The 23,570-nt window shown below is 36.9% G+C and overlaps 2 protein-coding genes and 1 non-coding gene across 3 annotated transcripts; 2 read left to right on the forward strand and 1 right to left on the reverse strand.

The window, feature by feature from the left end:
• Nucleotides 1–266: 266 nt before the first annotated feature.
• On the forward strand, nt 267–10,236 carry LOC148874065 (protein RETICULATA-RELATED 6, chloroplastic-like). The gene is made up of 8 exons (XM_088958727.1): nt 267–831; nt 2,724–2,888; nt 3,001–3,093; nt 3,170–3,285; nt 7,259–7,357; nt 7,451–7,753; nt 7,875–8,039; nt 9,489–10,236. Exons 1-8 carry the CDS (start codon nt 445–447, stop codon nt 9,778–9,780), a joined length of 1,620 nt encoding a protein of 539 aa, XP_088814853.1. The 5' UTR covers nt 267–444; the 3' UTR covers nt 9,781–10,236.
• A 6,052-nt stretch (nt 10,237–16,288) lies between these two features.
• On the reverse strand, nt 16,289–16,395 carry LOC148874066 (small nucleolar RNA R71). Its single transcript, XR_016106244.1, has one exon. It is a non-coding gene; the product is annotated as a small nucleolar RNA R71 (small nucleolar RNA).
• A 250-nt stretch (nt 16,396–16,645) lies between these two features.
• Nucleotides 16,646–17,977, forward strand: LOC148874067 (uncharacterized). The gene has a single exon (XM_088954761.1). It carries the CDS (start codon nt 16,646–16,648, stop codon nt 17,975–17,977), a length of 1,332 nt encoding a protein of 443 aa, XP_088810887.1.
• The last annotated feature ends 5,593 nt before the right edge of the window (nt 17,978–23,570 follow it).

The raw sequence follows: 23,570 nt of genomic DNA on the forward strand, positions 1-23,570 counted from the left end.
AATAAGACATTTTGTGTATAAATCATACTTCGGACTTTATATAAGAGTCAGGCTCAGGCTTAACATCTAAACCCAATGATTGGACCTGACTCGGGCTCAGACCTACACATTTTCTATTGATAAAAATGCAAAGCCCGGCTTGGCCCAAGAACAGGTTTACTTCCTAACTCGTATAAACTCGTCGTTACTTTGCATAAACTCGTTGTGTTTTGGTCCTTTGGGTTCTGGATGGAGTTGGTGACTATATAAAATTGTCGAGAGCCCCTTCATTTCCTCCTCTCTTTCCGTTCTTTATAAGAGGCTCATCGCTTTGCCAACATCCCCCTCTCTCTCTCTCTCTCGTCTCAGAGAGGCTCTCTCCTCGTTATCATGAAATCTGAACAATATAAAGCCGCCTAAAAAAGTTCAAAGAGAAAGGAAAAGGAGTCTGTAAAACCAAAAACCATGTCTCAGGCCGTATTTCAAACCGCACAAATTATGCCTCTCGGTTATCAGATTCCCAACAAAACCTTCTCACCATCGACATCTTCTTATCCTCACCCTTCTCTCTTTGTTCCTCGCCGAATCCAATCTCCCTCTATCTCTGTCGGAAAGCCCCGGAAGCTTGTTTTGGATATCAAAGCCTCGTCTTCTTTGGTTGACTCCGACCCAATTGCACATCTTGAGCGCTGCTTCAGTGTCTCGCCTGATTCCGGTGTGGGTTCGACTTCTTCGTCGTCTTCTCGTATGACCGCTCCTGTTATGAAAGGTCAGTATGGTGCTTTCGGAGCTGTGACGCTTGAGAAGTCGAAGCTCGATATGTCCTCGAAGCAAACCAAGTCCAGTCCTGAGGTCAGTCTTGTTCAGTTTTCATTTTCTTTTGATGAGTGCTCTAATTTGGGTGTTTTAGGTCTTGTTTGCGAGATGGAAGTGGTGGAGTTAAGATATGTTTTATTCTTGATTGCTGGGGTGCTAATTAAGCTGTTTGAATTCATTTAGAAAGTCTAATTTTCTGAATAGAATTTTGCGTTCCCAATTTTACTTTTGAATACGGAACAAGGTAGGCCTCAAGAAATTGACATAGGGGGAATTTTTATTTTTATTATTTTTAGTTTCATCGTTCAATTCTGTTACTGATTGGTGTTAGGGGCATGGCTTGAGGCATCAAGAGTGCACTTCATATGTGCCTCACAATTTGATATATGAGCTTCAGTCTTTAAGGAGTTTGAGCCTTCAAGGCTGACCTCAAAGCTTAAGCCTCATACAACTTTAAAACCACTGTTGTCAATTATCATCCATAAAATTAACTGCTTTACCTACTAAACCTCCTTTTTACAATCAATTTGTTCAATCAATTACCAAGGAAGGAATGGTAGGCTGCTACAATATGTTCAAAGATATTGTATTTTCTCCTACTTGAGAAATATCCTTGTAGTCCTTCCAAGTTGAGAGGGTCTATCTTTTTTCTTGACTGGAAGAAGGAAATCAATGTGCCAAGAACTGGCTCTTCCATTATCGATGAATATAAAAAAACAAAAAAACAAAAAGAAAAAAGAAAAAAGGAAAAAAAAGAACTGGCTTTTCCATAGTGTAGAGCTTTGCAATTGTATGAGACCTCTAGGTATGTTTTAAAGAGATCATCCGCAAATAGAGAAAAGCTTGGGATGCTTTGACATTTAGAATCTAAGGCTATATACGAGATTAGCATTTCTACATATCATAAGTTGGATTACTATAAAATTTCTCTTAAGTTGTAAATGAAACTTTATGTGTTTTTCTGTTAACTTTTATATTCATTGAATTCATGAAGCATGGGACTTGTTATTTTGGTAAAATATTGTTAAGGGAAGGGCTTATTTTACATCCACTTGATTTTACTTTTTTCCTTATTAAGACATTGTATGTGATCCTTGGTTGCTAATGAATCCTTGAATTCGCCAAGATTCATCTCTATTTAATTCATGATTTTAGCAATAGAGAAAGTAACCAACTATTTTCTGTTATTGTAATCTTAATAAAGATGCTGTTGCATCATCAACACTTCAGAAGGCTTTCTATTTGAATTAAATGCTTAATTTGAAGGTACTTAAACATAACCACTTGGTTCTAGAATACCTTCATGTGTCGTAACTTTAATTTCCTCCTTGAATTGGTCGTCTTTGATTTGATATGGAAATATCAGAATATTTTCCTTTTCCTATCTTTATGGGGTTGTGTGGGGCCTGGTATTTAGATATCTTGTGGTTTTGTGTATTATAATGATTGTCTTTTATTTTTGAATTCCCCTATTTTCTAAATGCAACAAAACAATGGAGGGTGGGCCTTGGTGCAATAGTTGGGTTGCTCCATTGTGACCTGGGCGACCAGGGTTCAAATCTTGGAAACAACCTTTCTGTATGTGCAAGGGTAAGGTTGTGTTTATCTGTCCCTCTCCAGACCCTGCATTGGCGGGAACCTCGTGCACTGGGCCGCCCTTTTTTAACAAAGCAATGTTAATTTTCTGAAGCTTTTCTGAAATAATTAATACCTAAAGTTCTTATCCCAGAACAATTTGTTTTCCAAATTGGTTGAGTTATTAAAAGACATTTCTTGGTAACTGAAATGGACTTTGAGCTAGGTACATGTTATTTCAATTGTTTCTTTGTAAATTATTTTTTATGAGTAATTGAAAAATTTTGCACTACTTGTAAGCTATTTTGAAATTTGAAAACATAGAAGCTAACTTAAATTTTTGTAATACTTAGACTGCAATTGGGGGAGGGGGTGGGGACATTGGAAAGAAAATTAATCATGGTGGTGGCGATGGAGGTGACGACGGTGGTGATGATGATGACTATCTTGGTGACTTTGATGATGGAGATGAAGGAGATGAAGGTGGATTGTTTAGGATGCGGCTTGTTTTTGAAGAGGTTACCAGTACTTATTCTCTCTGTTTTTTGTTCATAAGAAGATATTCACTTCATTCCAGAAAAGTGTATTCATGAAGGTTGATTAGTTTAATGTTTTGTGAACTCATTGCAGCTTTTTGATCGAAAATTTGTAGATGCAGTCTTGCGTGAGTGGCATAAAACAATGATGGATTTGCCTGCTGGGCTCCGTCAAGCTTATGAAATGGTGAGTACTTTATTTTTCTGTGATTTACTTTAAAGGAATAATGAAAACTAAAGAAGAAACTGATTCTGTGCTTCAGGGCTTGGTGAGCTCTGCTCAAATGATGAGATTCCTCACAGTCACTGCAAGGCCAACCACTGCGAGGTTTATTTCTCGAGCTCTTCCAGAAGGGGTTTCTAGGGCATTCATTGGGAGGTAAATGAATATAAAGCTTTCATATTCATATAAATGAATAGAAAGGTCTAAACAGCTATGTCATAATAATAAAGTAAATTATTACTTAATAGAATGAAAACACATTCACCTGAACCATTGTAACACCACTGTTGTCTAATAATCTTTTCATTAGTTACAACATCATGCTGAGCTGGATAGAAGAGTATGGATACCTAGTTAAAAAGCTAAGAACAATTTATAATGGTTTTATATGTGCTTACTTTTTTTACTACTCTAAATTTTATTATAAAAGTGTAATACTATCATTTTACAATTCCTCTACACACACAAAAAAAAATTGGAAAAGAAATAAAAATTTTATCCAATATTCCCAAGTCTGATGCTGATTACAATGTAAGATTAGGTCTAGTGGTCATCATTTCCTTGAGTTGATTATAGAGATAAGGCTGGCATACTATTGCTTTTAAGTAGATATCATCTCTCTGAGTTGATAAGGTTTTATCATTTTGTAGGCTATTGCTCTCTAGTAGATATTGCACTCAATGCATGCATTAGAACTAACTGCTCTAAGGGTTTAAAGAGATCAGAAAGCATGCCTTTTTCATGGGTGTGATGAGCTTAAACAGTGTTATCCCCAATTGTCTAACCATTGTATGGTGAGACTTTTTTTTTTTTTTTTATGAATTATGGCGAGACATTTTTTAGAACACTGCTGTTTGTAATAGGGGTTTCCACCCATCATATAATCAATACAGTTTTTTTTTTAATCAATACATCTGTTTTTTTTTTTTTTTTTGGATCAGGAATGATCTTAAAGTTCTTTTTTGGGAAGATCTTTGGATTGGGATTCAACACTTAAAGACAGATCTTACTGTTTCTTTGCCCTCTCCAATTATAAGTCAGAGTCTATTTCCAAATTCCTTGTTCACTGTTCAGACGGTTTTGCTTGGGACCTTGGGCTTAGGTGGGGTTTGAGAGAGGGTGAGTTTGCCTCTTTATTAGGTCTGCTAGCTGTTTTAGAAGTGTATTACCTTAATTCGTCTTGTTTAGATAGTAAGGTGTGGGTTCTTTCCTCTTCAGGGATTTTTCATGTTTTTCTTTTTCAATGTCCTAGTCCTCTCTTCCTCTTCAGCAGCTTCCTTTTCTGTTAAAGAAGTGGGGTGCAGTCTAGTGCTGCCAAAAATTCAAACTCTTTTGGGAGGTAGTGCTGGGTAAGATAAACACTTGTCATGTGGTTCAAAAGAGATGACCCAATTGCTGCCTTTCTAGACATACCTGTATCTTGTGTTTTGCTAGTGGTGAAATTGCTTCCCATTTACTAACCTCCTGCTTATTTATGTCTCGCATTTGGGAATCTTTTTGTTCTTTCTTTGGTTGCAGATGGGTGCTACTTATGGAAGCTGTCAATTTGTTCAACTCAGGTTTCCTACCTATGCCTAAAAGAAGAGGAAAGGTAATGTGGAAAGCAACGAGAGTGGCTATCCTTTGGTCAGTTTGGGAGGAAAGGAACAATAGATTGTTTAAATGGCAATGCAAATCTATGGACCTTCTAATTGAAGGTATTAAACTGAAGGTAATTCATTGGATTAAGACAATGAAGATTTTTCAATGACTATTCAGAGTTGAAGATTTTTCAATGACTATTCAGAGAGATTTTTCAATGAAGATTAATTCATTGGGAGGAAAGGAACAGTAGCAATGGCAGCTTCTTCTACATTACAGAGAGTTGTGCAAGAGGAGTGGGTTCCTACTAGCAACAACAGAATCAAAATGAACTTCAATGGATATGGAAGCTGTTGTGGGAATCCAGGCCCCTAGGGTATAGGGTGAGATTTTATAGATGGCAGGGGAGTGATACTGTCTCCTTGTTTCAGTCCATTAGGAGTGGCAGATTCACTGACAATGGAGGTTTCAGCCCCCCAAGGACTAAAGTTGGCAAGACAGCTGAATCTGAAACATTTAGAGATTGAAGGTGTTTCCATATTGGCAGTGGGTTGGATGGTGAACAATAGTAAGGGTATGTGAGCATTCAGACATGTAAAAAGGGAAAGCAGGAGGCTGATAAAAAAAAGAAAATCAGGAGGCTAGAAAGGGAGGATAAGACCGCTTTTAAGTGGGTTAACAGGTCAGCAAATGCACTGGCAGATTCCTTGGCAATGCAAGGGTTGACTAGGGTGCAACTATTCTGGGATAACGTGTACTGATAAGATTCTCAAAAAAAAAAAAGAATCTAAAACAGTCAAGACAGAACTTTTCAATAATTGTTTTGTGGTGGATATTGCTGGATGACTTAGTGGCTTTGTTTAATTTTGTTGTACAAGGGATCTCCCTTCCTTGTTATTGAAAGGTTGCCTTATCTATTAGCAGAAGAGGAAAAAAAAAGGAAAAATGAAAGAAAGAGAATAAAAAGGAAAATTGGTTTGCTAACGGTGGCATTTTAGTGTTGGCCCCTCTTTCAGGATAAATTTTAAAGATTGGGAAATGAATATGTTACAACCTTCTTTTGATAGTGCAGGGGGGGGGGGGTTGGGTGGGTGTGTGGGACTAGTGCCTGACAAGAGAGATTGAGAGAACATGTCAAGGAAAGGCATAGCTCTAGACAACATGCTGTGCCCTCTCTGTGAGCAGCATCATCAAAGCTCCAATAATCTATTCTGCACTGCAGCTTCTCAAGTAAGGTTTAGATGTTCCCAATGTACTGATGTAGTGTCATGTGGGTAGGTGTGAGTAGGAGATCTGAATTGCATTATTGGTTCAATCGGTTTGATTCTGTCAGGTAGACCTGACCCACTGTCAACTCTATATTAAAGACCAAGAAAAAGACAACAGCATACTTCTCTTCCATAAAATGCATTGCAAGAGTAAGTGGTTTTGATGTATGCAAGGAGAATATGAAGACTACAGAAGAGGATGATCCTAATTGGTGCTACCAAGCCTTTCAATTTTTGAACCTACATGGGGGAGAATATAACCACTTTTAAACCATAATGAGCCCATTTCAATTTACATTTTGATAGAACAACTTGTCCTTATTTAAGTTAGTGATCTGGTAAATCTTCTTTCTTTTGGATGGTGATTTTGAATCTCAATTTGTATCTTTAGCAGTTAATATCAAACATAGGTTGGTTGTTTTTGTTTGACAACTAAATTTAATACCTTGTTAGAGAGGCTAGAAACTACTGCTTTGGCATCTAGATTGAACACCTTACTCAGATGTGCATGGAGGTTGACAAACTCTCTAGAAGGCTGTCTGTCTAGATGAGGGATTGTTATAACGAACTTATATTTTGGAGCATCTCTACGAGATTAATTACAGCAATCTAGTCTTTGATGCTATATTTGTGATGCATTTTATTGTTTTCAATTACTTGTGAAAGTGTTGAAAGCCTACTTCCATCTCTTGGAAACTAAATATTTTTTGAACTTTTTTGAGCTTTAATATTAATTAGTAAATGTCTTGATCAAAAAAATATTAACTACTAAATGATTCTGTACTTGGTATGGGGCAGTAATATGTACATATTTTGTTTCTGATCCAATATCCACATGCTAAGTGTTAAGTATTTAAGCTGGATTTTTATTAGACTTCGGAGACTAATTAGAATTGATTTGTCATTCAACAATACACCTATCTAGAAAAATGTGAGCTTTTACCAACATAAAATGATACAATTACATCAATGATCAGTGTTTAATACATGTTTTTTTCACATCATATTAGAGGTTCACCTCTAAAATTTCATACTGCGAAATTAGTGTGATATGATATTTATAAGTTGGTTACGTAAAGAATGTAATACTATACAAAGGTAAGAATGTAAGTGTAACAATTACCCACATGAATTTTCTGCTGGCATTGTAATTCTCATGACAAAATGTAGCAAAAAAAAAAAGCTCTTAGGCTTCAATATTATAATTTTAAATGTTAACTATATCAATATTATAATTTTAAATTATTCCCTTGGTTACCATTTCTTAATTTGTCATGCAGGATGATTGCAGATCCAGCTTTTTTGTATAAGCTTCTTTTAGAGCAGTCTACTACAATTGGTTGTTCTGTTTGGTGGGAGTTGAAGAATCGAAAAGAAAGGTATTCTTCTTTTCTCCACTTGAAGAATAGGAAAGGTTGCATCTTATGTGACACTCATCTAATATATGCTTGCATGCATTATTCTGATTATAGGATAAAGCAGGAATGGGATCTGGCACTTCTTAATGTGCTTACAGTATCAGCATGCAATGCTATTGTTGTTTGGTCACTTGCTCCTTGCCGTTCGTATGGGAATACTTTCAGGTTTGACTTGCAAAATACACTACAGAAGCTTCCAAACAATATTTTTGAGAAGAGCTATCCCCTTAGAGAATTTGACTTGCAAAAAAGAATCCATTCTTTCTTCTACAAGGCTGCAGAATTGTGTATGGTTGGTTTAACTGCTGGAGCAGCCCAAGGTGCTTTGTCAAAACTTTCTGCCAGCAAGGAGGAAAGGTAAACCATTTAGTTAGATATGCTTCCTCAATGTTAATTTTGTTCTATATATTCAAGTGAACCAATCTTCTAGAGCTATTTTTATCTAAGTTACTATTTGCTTGATTGCTTCATCTCATAGGTTATCTGTGACAATTCCAACTGGAAGTACCAATGCTCTTGGATATGGGGCTTTCTTGGGACTTTATGCAAACTTGCGTTATCAGTTGTTATGTGGAATTGACAGAGCATTGTTCAACTATTTTGACGTTATTGGAGTGGCAGTCTTCTTTAGCACAGCATTGAGGTGTGATTCTGCTAAAATTATATCCTTATAAACATTGTCTTAGTAGCTGTTCAGTCAATTTCCATATGATTGTTCTTTTATGTTCCCTTTTACTTGCCTTGCCAAACATTATTGTCACATTTAAGCCCCGTTCGTTTACTGGTAAATAAGAGGGGGAAAGTTGGTCAATGGGTATCTCTTTCCCATTACCAACTTTGAAGTGTTTTCCTTTTTTGCATCAAGTACTGGGCCTCACGGTAAAGAGAGCTTCATTTACCTGGGTAAAACTTACCCATCTCTCAGGTGGGTAAGTGACTTTCCCACAGTTAGAATCGGAATAGTCCATTCTGATTCCGATTCTAGGTCCCCATTCCCGCAAACCAAATGGGGCCTTATTTTTCCATCGAACACTTCCCAACAAAAAGCACTAATCTTGGGGCAACAGGTTTACACCAAGTTGTCTTTGGATGGAAAGACTGGTTAGAGGGAAAAGATGAAAAGGAAGATGAAAAGGATGCACAAGTAAAGGATCCACAAGGATTGGGAGACCAAATATGCCTATCAGACCTTGAAGGGTCCAATCAGACTTTTTCCATAATTTGCAAGAGACTAGCAACCGAAGAAAGTTCATGCTATCTCAGACCCCTTTTGAAATCCAAATCTCAAGAAATAGTAAGGGAGATGGAAGAAACAAACTTCACAGCTAGTTCCTTTTTGAACAAAGTGATAAGAGTACAAATTAGGAAAGAGGTCTTTAAACGCTACATTCCCAGCCCAAACTTCTTACCAGAACAAAACTTTATTCCTAGAACCAACACCATACCTGACAAAGCTAAAGAGCTGCAGTAAAATACTAGTGATGGCTTTCCATGGAGAGGTCAAGTTTCCTAATGAGACACCCAACATTGCAAGCATTGCTCGATTTACTTTACCATGAATACTCTCCACCACTTTGTACCACAACCTCACACTCTCATTAGGCTGCCTCCACAACCATTTACCCAGAAGAGCTAGATTCTTTTTTCCCACATAACAACCAAGGGACCCAACCTGGATACTTCATAAAATAACAATTAAGGGTCCATAATTGTCTTGGCTAAAGCCTGTATATGGGCCAAAACCATATATGTAACTCTCCACCCAACCTGGATATTTCATAAAATAACAATTTCAGATAGACAGTTGTTGTGAGCTCTAGTGTTGATCTCCATAATGGGTAGCCCGATATTCCATTTTTCTGGTTAATGAGTTCATCTGCTACATGTATAATACTTTGGCACTGTTCCAGTACGTAAAGCAGTCTCCTTACAATGCAGCCTATATAAAATTGTTCTTCAAGTCATCAATCACACACACACACATATATATATATGGAATGAGAAAAGTCAGGAGAAATATGTTAAGTTTATCTTTCATGTTCTTGTAAGAAAATATTCTTCATGAATGTATATTTTTCTGTATTAAATGCAGGCTTCTGAATGTTCAAGTTGGAGAGACATCTAGACTGGCTTGGCTTGGAATAGAGGCAGATCCACTGGTTCAATCGAATAACCTGTTGAAGGCATACAACAGGCCATCTGAGGCTGTTGCCAAGACTTCATCAAACTGGTTCATTTCAAAGAATGCTGTTGTTTCTGGGCTAGGGCTTCTTGGCATAAGGCAGGGGAACAGTGACCCTGCAGCTGAACGGGAGGCTGCTCCTCCGGCCAAAGCACGAAGGAAGAGAGTTGTCAGAAAAAAGATGAGTACGAATTCGGCATAGAAAGTAATCGTCTTCTCAGTATCACGGACCAATTTTGTAGCCCAATTAAAATCCAGTGAACAGAAATTGCTGCAAACCATGGAAGTAAAAGCAACAGAGCAGTCATGTAGATGGTGATTTTTTTTGCTGCCGTTGCAGAAGCTATTTGAATGGCGCATATTTGATAACTGTGAGAGGCCCATAGGGAGAGATTTATTGAACACGTTTTCATGTTTTCAGGTTAATCATTAGTCTAATGAAAATTATAGTTTTCTAAGTTCAAAATATTCATTTAGAAATCTGTAATAGATTAGAAGTTTGTGCTTCAATGTATTGGCATTTGACTCCCGAACCCAATGTTTACTTTACATCATGGTGAACTTAATTCGGACGCAGTGTTCCTTTCTGAATCCATCTGCCCAATTTGAGGCATATATTGAATAAATTGCAGTAGTCCCTTTTACCTTTAGCCCTAAATTACTTGTTCTTTGTATATTTTATTATCTTTGTGTACAGATTTTTGTTTAATGGGGTGTGATGGATACAACAGATTAACACAGCTTTTCTACTTCATAAACTGAGGGTCCATTTGGTTTTCTGGAATAGATGCTTGGAATCAAGGTTCAAAGTATCGGAAACATAAGATGTACTGGAAAAACAATTTTAAGAGACGTATTGCGATATTATGAATAAGTATGGATACAGACGAAAAATCAAGATACGGATAAATATAGTAGAAAATTCAAATAAATCCTAAAGAATATATTACTAACAATATTTACAAATTTTATAAATAAGTAATTTAAATGTAAAAAAACTATAATTTAGTAGTTTATATAAAGTGTAACACATTGGGGTACAATTAATAACCATTGAAAAATGATGGAATAACTAAAATGTAAAAAAAAAAAAAAAAAAAAAAAAAAAAAAAAAAAAACTAAACTAAAATGTGAATGTCAAATTTCAAAAATCAATATAATTAATCTTATATTTATTAGTATATAAATTTTAATAATTAATTCTAGCATTTATTAATAAACACTTGTCACTCATTAAGAAAAGTGAAAATGTACTTAAAATTAAAAATACATATGATCATAGCAAACAAATATGTGTGGCTCATTGGCAAACTTGTGGTTGTTAAAATCAAGTGACCAAAGTCCAAATCTTGTTATAATTAAAATTTGTAAGCTTTTACACTAACAAAACGAAATTAATGAGAGGGGATCATTAATTAAAAGAATTAATGAGGAAATTTGAATTAGACGCTAAAATTCAAATTTAAATTTAAATTTGTTTTGGAGTAATTGGCTAATTAATGAAAGAGAAATTAGATTTAAATTTAGGAGTAACAACATTAATGAGAGATTTAGTATTAAATACTGATTAATGAAATTAATGATGAACCAAAACTATCAAATGTATCTATATTTAGTATTAAATATTGATTAACGAAATTAATGATGAACCAAAACTATCAAATGTATCTATATCGGACTGTTTTGGGCCCATATCAACGGATGCAGACCCAAAACAACCTGATACTGGCCTGTATTGGCCGATATGTACGAAAAGAAACGAAATAAAGGATTTATACGTATTCCGTGTATCAGGTTCTTGTTGGAACGATACATATCGGTCGATATGGCTCGAAACATTGCGATATTTTAAACCTTGCTTGGAATTGAAAGCTGGCTTTTATTTTTGTAGGAATGGGATTTCAATTCCCCCTTCTTGGGGGAATGGGATTCCCATTCCAAAGGCTATCAGGAAGTAAAGAACTCATGGTAAAAACCCTTAAACCTTAATGTTAATAAAATATTATTAAATTAATAATAAGATAATAATAATAATAATAAATATTAATATCTTAATAATAAAATAATAAAGTATAATTGAATTGTTAACAAAAATATTATTAAAATAGTAATAAAATAATAATATATGAAAATATTAATACAATATAATTAAAGTAATAATAAAATAATAACAATTTTTTTGAGAAAAAATAATAATACAATATTAATAAGCAATTCATTAAATAATAATAATAATATATAATAAAACTTTAATAAAAGAATAATACTATAATAGAATATCAATAAACTAACAATAAGAATCAAATTATATATTATTTATTAAATAATAATCTAAATAATAATAATTAAGCACAAATAAAATATTAATATAATATAACTAAAGTAATAATATAATAACAATATATTAATAAAATATTCATAAATTAATTAGATATTTTTACTCAAAAAAAATATAATAAAATAATAAAGACCAATACAAATTTGAAAATTTTCAATTGATTGTGATTCCAACCACAAATAAACCAAACAATAATTGGAATCTAATTCCAATTCCTGACTGTACTGAACAGGCATTAGAAATAAGTGATTCCGATTCAGACGCTGTCTGCAAACCAAATGGACCCTTGGATGAGTTTGAGGCTGAAAATTAGTGGCTGGGGATGCTAGTATAACAATAAGATAATCATTTTCTTAAATTAATTTGATGGTAGATGTGGATTTTCAATTGGATGCTCTTAGCAAGCATCTAGGTGTATCAGCCATTGAATGTTCATAACTCTGCAGCAAAAATCAGAAATTTGCATTAGGCCTGTCCATACTTTTTCATTTATTTTACTGCTAAATAATTGATATGTGCTAATTGATGGCAGATTTTTTCCTTGACATCTCTCTACCTAACTTCTAACGGATTTATCAGGCGTCTATGATTCACGAGGATGTTTATGTTACATGCTTTAGCTTTAAGAATTGGGAATTGAGAAATCAATCAAAGAAACTGGAAATGAAAAATGTTTTAGAGATTAACAAAATTTATTAATGAATAAAGTATCCGCAGGATTCATCTACTTCTCAGACATCAGTTTTGGTGGAGGCAGTCATCCGTGGTCTCATTTGCGCATATGAATGAAGGCCCAGAGCGAGAGGGTGTTTGGCATTTCCGTGGTTATCTGCCGCTGCAATAATTAGTCACATCAGTGCTTTTCCTTTGCTTTATACCCAACGAAGTAGAAACCACCAACGCAACGGTATCGGTCGGGTTGTGGCAAATTGAGAAACGAAAAAACAAAATCACTAATTGAGCATTGAGCATGCACTTACTTGAATAAAACAACTAATTGGGGTTGTGTTTGGTATCATTGCTATTTTTACTTGAAATATATGTACGTTTTAGGTTGGTCAATACAAATTGATGAAAAATATTTATGGTCACATCACAATGAGAATCACTTCAACTAGAAGAGATGAAATGTGGGACTGAGCATTGATGATTCAAGTAGAAACAATAATTTGTATTGGTCAACCTAAAACGTTTAGGGTAGAAAAACAATCTCACAAATTTGTATTAAACCCAAAAATGTTTCAGGCAAAAACAATAATTTATATTGGTCAACCTATAAGTACCATAGACTCCATGTTCCTCAATCACCATGGTTTGGTCAAGCCTATGAAGGTCCAAGAGGATGGCGGTGAAGAAAGAAGAAGTAAAAGAAGAAGAAGAAAAAGAAGAGAGAGAGAGAGAGAGAGAGAGACCAAAGAAACCCTAGGGTTTGGTAGTGTGTTCCGTGGGGGAGAGTTGTTTCCCTTTTTATAGAGAGGGCCCTAAGGTTGTAAGGAGAATGATCTAAAAGGAAACTTTTCTTATTAAGAAAGGGAATCTTTATCTTATGTTGGCTATTAAGGAAGCACCATTGGGATTTTGCCACATGTCTAGTGATATCCTTCAAAGATAAAGTTTTCTTTCTCTTAAGGATTCTTGTGTAGTATGTATAGGATATGTCTCCTTACGGATTTCCTTGTGGTCACGTGTTAAGGACAAGATTTGAATCTAACTGGTGTGCTCGGGTGTTCGCTCAATCGCCTTCGAGATACCTCATCATGGCTCGCTATGACCAAATGGAATGTTGATTTCCCATAGGTAGGTGTCGCTAGCCTTGGGGTCTATCCACCATTCATTACAACATGAATTGTCATTTCGTGTTCATCGCAAGGTACTAGTAGTGTATTGGGTTTGTCTTAGAATAGCGATGTCATTTTATGTCAATCACAAGTCTTAGGCGACACTCATTGCTCATCGCATGTTTTGGATGACCCTTTGTGCTCATCATAGATGTATGAGCCTTTGATCATTTTGATAATGTTTTTATACTGTTGTAGGGGTATCCCAAATGGGATTCCTTCATATGGTTTTTCCTTTAACGTCCTCATTGTAATCCCGGTAATATTAAACTACATGTACTTATAATTGGTTTTTACCATCTCTAATAGCTTGAATGGTTGCTTCTTTCACAAACTCAGAGCCATCAACATTGGGGAAGCCTTGAACAAGGTTTATAGTTCCACGTTTGATAGCAAGCATGCTCATTTGTGTGAAGATTGTGGTCTTCAACTTTTCCAGGCATTTTGCAACCTAAAAAAGAAGAACGAAAGAAAGCTAGAAGAACTAATGTTTTTGCCCCTTTGAACTATGGAAATTGAAGCATAAAGGAAGCTCATTAACATTTTTTTAACCATATGTCCTGTAGTAGGAAGTACCAAAAGTGATTAAATGACACTTGCATACCATGTAGCCTGAATCAATTATTTCCTTTTTCTCTACCTTATTCCTTTCCTAATATCTTCCTTTTTGGTAACCAGTATATTGCTACCTTTATAAACAACTTGGAAATAATGTAAATTAACTAAAAATGTTGATGTGCGTGCATGCTACACATTGTTTTTATTATCTCATACACAGTTTTTATGATAAATCTTAATGGTTCTTGCCCTAATTGAGCTGAATTTTAGGAAAATGGGAGTTTGGAACAGTTTAGGGTTAATAGAGCATGAAGATATGGTGATATTGCTACAAAGGAGCACTTTGGCCTAGGAGAATAGGGGCACAACCACAACTTATTGAGAGGCTCCATGAGGCGGCTGATTTTAGCAGAGTTCAAAGGGGAGTAGGACTCTAAAGCTGCAAGAAAGAGTATAAAAGAAAAAGAAAAAGAAGAAATTAGGGTTCGACTTCTTGTTACATGAACTAAGGGAGAAGTGCTGGGAGAAAGATCACAAGGTTGCCAAAGGAGAATTAGAGAGGAGATCGAGAATTCATGCAGAAGTTTTAGGTTTTCTTCTTCTTTAATTCAGCAATTTCGGTAACCTAGGTTCAACTAGGATTTTCTTTTGTTTGAATCTTTCATTCTTTCTACCATGCAAACCATGATTGATGTTATTTCAGACCTGTGATTGATCTTTTACGCTAATCCGATTGATACTTATTCAGTATTGAGATTTCTTGATTAGGGTTTTCAATAGTAAGAGTAAATTCGGCCGATCTGCTCTTGTTTCTTGGATTACTTATATTGCTTGAAAAAGGGTTTAGGTAATCGGACCAACTGATCAAGAAAACAAATTGAATGTATCTTAGAGATAATTTACATGATTCATTTGGCATTCATTCAGCAAGAACTGATATCATTTGATTTTCTTGTCCTTAATGCATCTATAGTAATTAAATTCTTGATAGAGATATAAGGGTTGTTACTTGTAGATAGATTGGCATGTGGTCAAAAGAGGTTGTTCATAACAAGAAGGAAATCGCCAACCCATAACTGAAATCAACTTCGGTTGGATAGTTTAATGAGATAACCACTGAACCGATTCTGCAATCATTTTCGTGAAGTGTTTTCTCTATTTAATTAGGGTGGTTTAATTCGAGAACACCTAGGATAGTTAGCTAATTAGGAAGTAATTCATTGATTTTCGGATTATCAGATAACATAAGGCAGATTTAGTACTAGTAGTTGTTGGATTAGTCCTCGTGGGAACGATACTTTACTCATCAATATATTACTTGATCGGCTAGTGCACTTGTTAGTGTAGTTCTAAACGCATCAAGTTTTTGGTGTCATTGGGGATTATCATAACAATATTAGGAATCATCTACTGTTGTTAATCTGATTTTGTATAATATATTCATGTTGTGTGTGTATTAGTATCTTTACGACTTTGACTTGTTTAGTATATGACACACAGTAGTGGGAAGGAGAGCAGCATCTATGATCCGGAGATTGATCAAACTCTTCACCGTCGCCTTAGAGCTTTGAAGCAAGGGAAGGCTGAAAGAACGAAGATGGCTGAGCAAAGGACTATGATGGACTATGCCAAGCCAACCCTCACCGGGGCAGCCTCGAGCATAGTGAGACCACCTATAGCTGCTAACAACTTTGAGATCAAATCGGCAATCATCCAGATGATTCAGAACACAGTTCAGTTTTGCGGGTTGGCTAATGAGGATCTCAACATTCACATCGCCAACTTCTTGGAGATATGTGACACATTCAAACACAATGGAGTTAGTGATGATGTTGTGAGACTCAGATTGTTTCCATTCTCTTTGAAGGAGAAGGCTAAGACTTGGCTCAACTCTCTACCAGCTGGATCGATCTCAACTTGGGATGAAATGGCCAACCGCTTCATATCCAAGTATTTCCCTCCATCCAAGACTACGAAGATGCAAAATGGCATCACAACTTTTTTTCAGCAGGACGGGGAATCATTATATGAGTCATGGGAGCGCTACAAGGAATTATTGATGAAGGTCCCTCATCATGGACTTCCCGTTTGGCTCCAGGTTCAGACATTCTACAATGGATTGACTGAAGCAAACAAGACCACCATGGACGCTACAACTGGAGGGTCCATTAACAACAAGACACCTGAAGTTGCTCATGCACTTATTGAAGAAATGGCTGCAAATAACTATCAGTGGTCCGAGAGAGCCCAAGTTAGGAAGCAACCCGGTATTCATAGACACTTATACAACACTATCTGCACAAATCGGAGCCTTCAGCAAGAAGATCGATGACATGCAGCTGACAGCCATGCACGTTCAAGCAGTAGCCTGTGAATGGTGTGGGGGAGGTCATATCAGTACCGAATGCCAAGTTGGAAATCAATTCATGCAGTCCCTTGAGCAAGTGGATTTCATAGGGAATCTTCAAAGGCAACAAGGTAACCACTATCCTCATGCCTTTAACCCCGGATGGAGGAATCACCCCGATCTTTCATGGTCAAATCAAAATGTGGTGAAACCTCTTCAAAATTTTGCTCAACCGGAAAAGAAATCCAATTTAGAGGAGCTAATGACTAAATTCATATCAAGTGCGGAAACAAAATTTCAGAATCAAGAGGCATCGATTAAGAATTTAGAGACTCAAGTGGGACAATTGGCACAAATGATATCTGCTAGAGTCCAAGGTGCCTTGCCTAGCAATACAGAGGCGAATCTTAGAGAGCAAGTGCAAGCCATTACCTTGAGAAGTGGTAAGGAGCTGCAAGAGGTGGAAAAGAAAGCAAAGGAAGAAGGTAAGATGGGTACAACTCTAGAGACAAAAAAGGAGGAAGAGCAGTCGGATTCAAGGAAGGAGACAAGTCAAAAGCCACAAGTACCATTTCCTAGTAGGCTTAAGCGACACAAAATGGAAAAGGAACTCAGTAAGTTTCTTGAAATTTTTAAAAGTTTACATATTAACATCCCTTTTGCAGATGCCTTAGCCCAAATGCCGCATTATGCAAAATTCCTTAAAGAAATCTTGGCGAACAAAAAGAAATTGGGAGACATGGCTACAGTTGTATTGAATGAAGAATGCTCAGCAATCCTCCTCAACAAGTTGCCTCAGAAACTAAAAGATCCTATTCCTTGCACTATAGGCAGTTTAAAGATTAATAAGGCATTGTGTGATTTAGGAGCTAGTATAAATTTGATGCCCTATTCAGTTTTTAAGAAATTAGGGTTGGGTGAACCCCAACCCACTAGAGTTGCATTGCAATTAGCTGATAGGTCCATCAAGCATCCTAGGGGAATCATAGAAGATGTGCTTGTTAAGGTTGATAAATTTATTTTTCTCGTGAATTTCATAGTGTTAGGTATGGAAGAGGACGTTGACGTCCCACTTATCCTAGGGCGACCCTTCCTAGCTACAAGAAAGACAATGATTGATGTCCAACAAGGACAACTAAGCCTTAGGATTCAAGATGAGGAAGTAATTTTTAAGATGTCTGATACTATAAAACATGCACCATCTAGTGATGATTCATGTTATATGATAGATGTCATTGACTATGTGGTTGGTGGGTGTTTTCAGGTCAACAGGTCGGCCGACCCCTTGAGTTATGCATACAAGAAGGAGAAGCCATAATGGGAGATAGTGAAGAAATTCAGAGCATTTTAGCATACCTGAATGCTAATCCTCAGTTTCAAGGAAAGAGGTTCATCAAGTTGGAGAGCTTTGACAGACCCCCAATGCCAAAAAGCAAGTCTTCAATCGAAGAGCCGCCTACCCTTGAGCTGAAACAACTCCCATTGCATCTGGAGTATGCATTTTTAGAAGCACCATCATCCATACTAGTGATTATTTCATCAGCCTTGACCCCCTTGCAGATGGAAAAATTGTTACGGGTGCTATGGGAACACAAGACAACTCTAGCTTGAAAGATAACAGATATCAAGGGTATCAATCCATCCATATGCACTCATAAAACTCTGATGGAGGATGGATGCAAGCCCACGGTTCAGCCCCAAAGACACCTGAACCCGAACATGAAAGATGTGGTGAAGGCAGAGGTCATCAAGCTATTAGATGCAGGTATCATCTACCTAATCTCAGACAACTCATGGGCAAGCCCTTTCCAAGTAGTGCCGAAGAAAGGAGGCATGACTGTGGTACCGAATGAGAAGAATGAATTCATACCAACTAGGATGGTTACCGGATCACGAGTGTGCATCGATTACAGAAAACTAAACGAAACCACACACAATGATCATTTTCCTCTACCTTTCATCGATCAGATGCTAGAGAGACTAGCTGGTCATGAGTTCTATTGTTTCCTAGATGGGTACTTGGGCTACAATCAAATTCTGATTTCACCCGAAGATCAGGAGAAGACCACCTTCACATGTCCTTACGGCACCTTTGCTTACAGGAGGATGCCATTCGGTTTATGCAATTCTCCAACAACATTTTAGAGGTGCATGATGGCTATATTTTCCAATATGGTGGAGAAGTTTATGGAGATTTTCATGGATGATTTTTTAGTCTTTAGCTCTTCCTTTGATGCATGTCTACATAACTTAGAAAAAGTACTCAAGCGTTGCAAGGAAACTCATCTAGTGCTAAACTGGGAAAAATGTCACTTCATGGTAAAAGAAGGTATTGTACTTGGACACAAGGTTTCACAGAAAGGGATTGAGGTTGATAGAGCTAAGGTGGAGACAATTGAGAAATTACCACCACCAACATTTGTTCGGTCCGTGAGAAGCTTCTTGGGGCATGCAGGATTCTACAGAAGGTTCATCAAGGATTTCTCCAAGATAGCTAAGCCTTTGTCCAATCTATTGCAAAAAGATGTGCCCTTCAATTTTACAAAGGAATGCCTAGAAGCATACAATATCTTGAAGGATAAGCTGACTAATGCACCGATCATGGTAGCACTGGATTGGCACTCTCTTTTGAGTTGATGTGCGATGCGAGTGATTCAGCAATTGGAGTTGTTTTAGGACAAAAAGTGAACAGAAATTTCCAGCCCATTTACTATGCTAGCAGGACTTTAAACAGAGCTCAACAGAATTACACCACGATGGAAATGAACTACTAGTGGTAATTTTTGCTTTTGACAAATTTCGCTCTTATCTAATGTTGTCCAAAGTTATTGTGTATACAGATCACTCAGCACTCTGGCATCTACTTGCAAAAAAGGATGCAAAGCCAAGGCTGATCATATGGATCTTGTTGCTCCAAGAGTTCGATGTCGAAATCCGTGATAAAAAGGGCACCGAGAACCTGGCCGTAGACCATCTCTCCCGGTTAGAGGATTCAGATTTGGGAGGGAAGACCACAAGTGTCCTCCGAGATGAATTTCCTGACGAGCAGCTCTACTCAATTCAGGTAGATACATTCCCTTGGTATGCTGATTTTGCCAACTTTCTCACAAGAAACGTCCTCCCTCTTAATCTTTCATATCAACAGAGGAAGAAATTCTTCTCTGATGTGAAACATTATTTGTGTGAGGACCCCTTTTTGTATAAGCTTTGTGCAGATCAGATCATTCGGAGGTGTGTCCCCGACGAGGAGACGGAGTCAGTGCTCTGATATTGCCATGACCGAAAAGCAGGAGGCCATTTTGGAGCCAACCGGATAGCAGCCAAAGTGCTACAATCAGGTTTCTATTGGCCCACCTTATTCAAGGATGCTCATAGGTATGTGTCCACATGTGACAAATGCCAAAGGACATGTAACATCTCTCAACACAATGAAATGCCTCTTACTAACATATTAATATGTGAAATCTTTGATGTATGGGGTATTGACTTCATGGGACCCTTCCCAAATTCTTTTGGAAATAAATACATCATAGTTGCTGTCGGTCAAGGAGCTACTATGGATCTTTTGGAAATATGTGAAATCTTTGCTGTCTATCAATTTAGTGCATTGACAGGAGTTAAGATCAAGCTCGAGGTGATGGTTAGTCATGGCGGTCAAGGAGCTACTATATACTGAATGGAATTGAATGCTGGAGCATGAAGAAACTCATGTTCTTCCCGTCCTTCGTTCTTGTGTATGTGGTAAGAGTGGCTTGTCATGGGGAAGAATTAGAATACATATGTATGATTTCCGATCACTTAACACATTCTCATCCCAGAATTCATGCGATAGATAGGAGTAATTTGGGGGAATGGCCAGTTTATGATTATTATCTTTGCTTGAGGACAAGCAAAAGCTTAAGTGTGGAGGTATTTGATGTGTGTGCATGCTACACATTGTTTTTATTGTCTCATACATGGTTTTTATGATAAATCTTAATGGTTCTTGCCCTAATTGAGCTGAATTTCAAGAAAACAGGAGTGTGGAATAGTTTGGGGTTAATAGAGCATGAAGACATGGTGATATTGCTGCAAAGGAGCACTTCGGCCTAGGAGAATAGAGGCACAACCGCAACTTATTGAGAGGCTTCAGGAGAGGCGGTTGATTTTAGCAGAGTTCAAAGGGGAATAAGACTCTAAAGTTGCAAGAAATAGTATAAAAGAAAAAGAAAAAGAAGAAATTAGGGTTCGACTTCTTGTTACAAGAACCAAGGGAGAAGTGCTGGGAGAAAGATCACAAGGCTGCTGAAGGAGAAACGGAGAGGAGATCGAGAATTCATGCAAAAGTTTTAGGTTGTCTTCTTCTTTAATTCAGCGATTTCGGTAACCTAGGTTCAACTAAGGTTTTCTTTTGTTTGAATTTTTCATTCTTTCTACCATGCGAACCATGATTGATGTTATTTCAGATATGTGATTGATCTTTTAAGCTAATCCAATTGATAATTATTCAGTATTAGGATTTCTTGATTAGGGTTTTCAATAGTAAGAGTAAATTTGGTTGATCTGCTCTTGTTTCTTGGATTACATATATTGCTTGAAAAAGGGTTTAGGTAATCGGACCAACTAATCAAGAAAACAAATTGAATGTATCTTAGAGATAATTTACATGATTCATTTGGCATTCATTCAGCAAGAACTAATATCATTCGATTTTCTTGTCCTTAATGCATCTACAGTAATTAAATTCTTGATAGAGATATAAGGGTTGCTACTTGTAGATAGATTGGCATATGGTCGAAAGAGGTTGTTCATAACAAGAAGGAAATCGCCAACCCATAACTGAAATCAACTTCGGTTGGATAGTTTAATGAGATAACCACTGAACCGATTCTGCAATCATTTTTGTGAAGTGCTTTCTCTATTTAATTAGGGTGATTTAATTCGAGAACACCTAGGATAGTTAGCTAATTATGAAGTAATTCATTGATTTTTGGATTATTAGATAACATAAGGCAGATTTAGTACTAGTAGTTGTTGAATTAATCCTCATGGGAATGATACTTTACTCATCAGTATATTATTTGATCGGCTAGTGCACTTGCTAGTGTAGTTCTAAACGCATCAAATGCTAATACAGGAGAGACTCAAAATGCCCTGAAGTTTCAAATACTCACTGATTTGACTATACCTTTTGTAAATGTTTGTATCTAGTAATTCAAGACTAATATCTTTTCCTTTTGACTAGACTCGTAAGCTCAATTTACTCATTGGCCTAAGCTTGTTGGAAAATAATAAAGAAGGTAGAATGAAAATTATTAGTAATTGCTTTCCAAACTGAAAGTTGCAGAACTATAACTCTAAGAAATTGTAGAGAGGAGGGTTGAGTCGTGCCACTTGGTTACTCTCCTTAAAACCGGATTAGCCCCTACAGTGCAAGCGAGTAATTGCAAATCAGTCATCAAGATAAAACAACCCACAGGCTATTGGTAGGCATGCACTCTCTTACCAGACCTCCGTGAACCACCAAGAATGATGCTCAAAAAATTGACGCTTGAAAGAGAGAGCAAATTGTGTTGTGTGCAATGATGTCTTTTTGGGTCGACCAACACTCCTTTTATAGAGTGTTCTCAATCATCCGAATGGACACAGAAGTGTCCTTTCAGAGAGATATCTCTTCATAACAATGCACCTGTTCAAAAAGACACAAAGAAGAAGAGACACGAAAAAGAAGAAGAAAATGTTTAAAAAATAAATTTTGAAATTCAAAAGTCCAACTATACCCGCATCCACGCCCACATCTTGTCTTAGCTTGGCTCAGTTCGGTGCGCGTGTGTGAAAAGCACCCTGAACCCCCCTTACTTGCATGTTAACATCTATAGTGTTTTTCTCCTATGGGTCCCTACCCATAGAGAGAGGAAGTCTATAGATATACTCAAATTCAACTCCCTTCCCAAGCAATGTGGGACAAGGAATCTTCCCATGCAATCAGAGGAGGGAAGAGAAAAAGACAAAACCCAAAAAGCATAAGGGATGAGAGATTCTTGAAATTTTGAATCTCCCTCCAACAATCCCCCACAAGATTCAAAATTATAAGAAGATTGAACAATCTGAGCATCGATGTGAGAAAAGTATTTGTGGTGATGTCTTTTTTACTTCAATCAACACTTAGGCATGACAAGCTATGTTATAAAGTATGAACAGAGTTAAACTCCTTCAACCTTTCCTCTTTATCGTAACTAGCTAACCTACTAACCAATTTAACTCACCAGTTCTTTTTGCTTTGGAACATTTCGGCCTTGCTCCCCTCTTGAAGTCATGAGTGTTTTAAAGAGTCAGCCCTTAGATGTCTCTCAGAAGCGGCCACACTTCACACTCACTTAGGTCAGTTATTTAGCGTGCACTGTACATACTATTCTTGGTCAATTAAGAGCCTTACGCTCTTAATCAACTATGTTATAAAGTACGAACGGAGTTAGACTCCTTCAACATTTCCTCTTTATCGTAACTAGCTAACCTACCAACCAACTTAACTCACCAGTTCTTTTTGCTTTGGAACATTTCGGCCTTGTTCCCCTCTTGAAGTCATGAGTGTTTTAGAGAGTCAGCCCTTAGATGTCTCTCAGAAGCGGCCACACTTCACAATCACTTAGGTCAGTTATTTAGCGTGCACTGCACATACTATTCTTAATTGATTAAGAGCCTTACGCTCAACCTCCTCAAACTGTAGTGAGCATTATCTTACTTCGTCATCTGAAATGGGACATAAAATGATAGTGCTTTCCCAAGTCACCCAACGACTCATTTTTACCCATTCAACCTAATTTCAATGATTTCCTTTCTCATGGGTTAAGTGTCCATTACTAATGACTTATGTAACGGGCTTCAATCCCATTCTTATCGATGCCTTATAAACCACTTTAGAAGTATGTGGT

Source organism: Nelumbo lutea, chromosome 1 (assembly GCF_056320005.1).
Source record: "Nelumbo lutea isolate HS-2025 chromosome 1, American lotus-T2T, whole genome shotgun sequence".
Lineage (NCBI taxonomy): Eukaryota > Viridiplantae > Streptophyta > Magnoliopsida > Proteales > Nelumbonaceae > Nelumbo > Nelumbo lutea.

Coding starts and splice junctions, on each gene's coding strand:
- LOC148874067 (XM_088954761.1), top strand. CDS start 16,646: ATGCAGCTGACAGCCATGCACGTTCAAGCAGTAGCCTGTGAATGGTGT.
- LOC148874065 (XM_088958727.1), top strand. CDS start 445: ATGTCTCAGGCCGTATTTCAAACCGCACAAATTATGCCTCTCGGTTAT. Junction 3,094..3,169: donor TCCGTCAAGCTTATGAAATG/GTGAGTACTTTA, acceptor TCTGTGCTTCAG/GGCTTGGTGAGCTCTGCTCA. Junction 7,358..7,450: donor TTGAAGAATCGAAAAGAAAG/GTATTCTTCTTT, acceptor TTCTGATTATAG/GATAAAGCAGGAATGGGATC.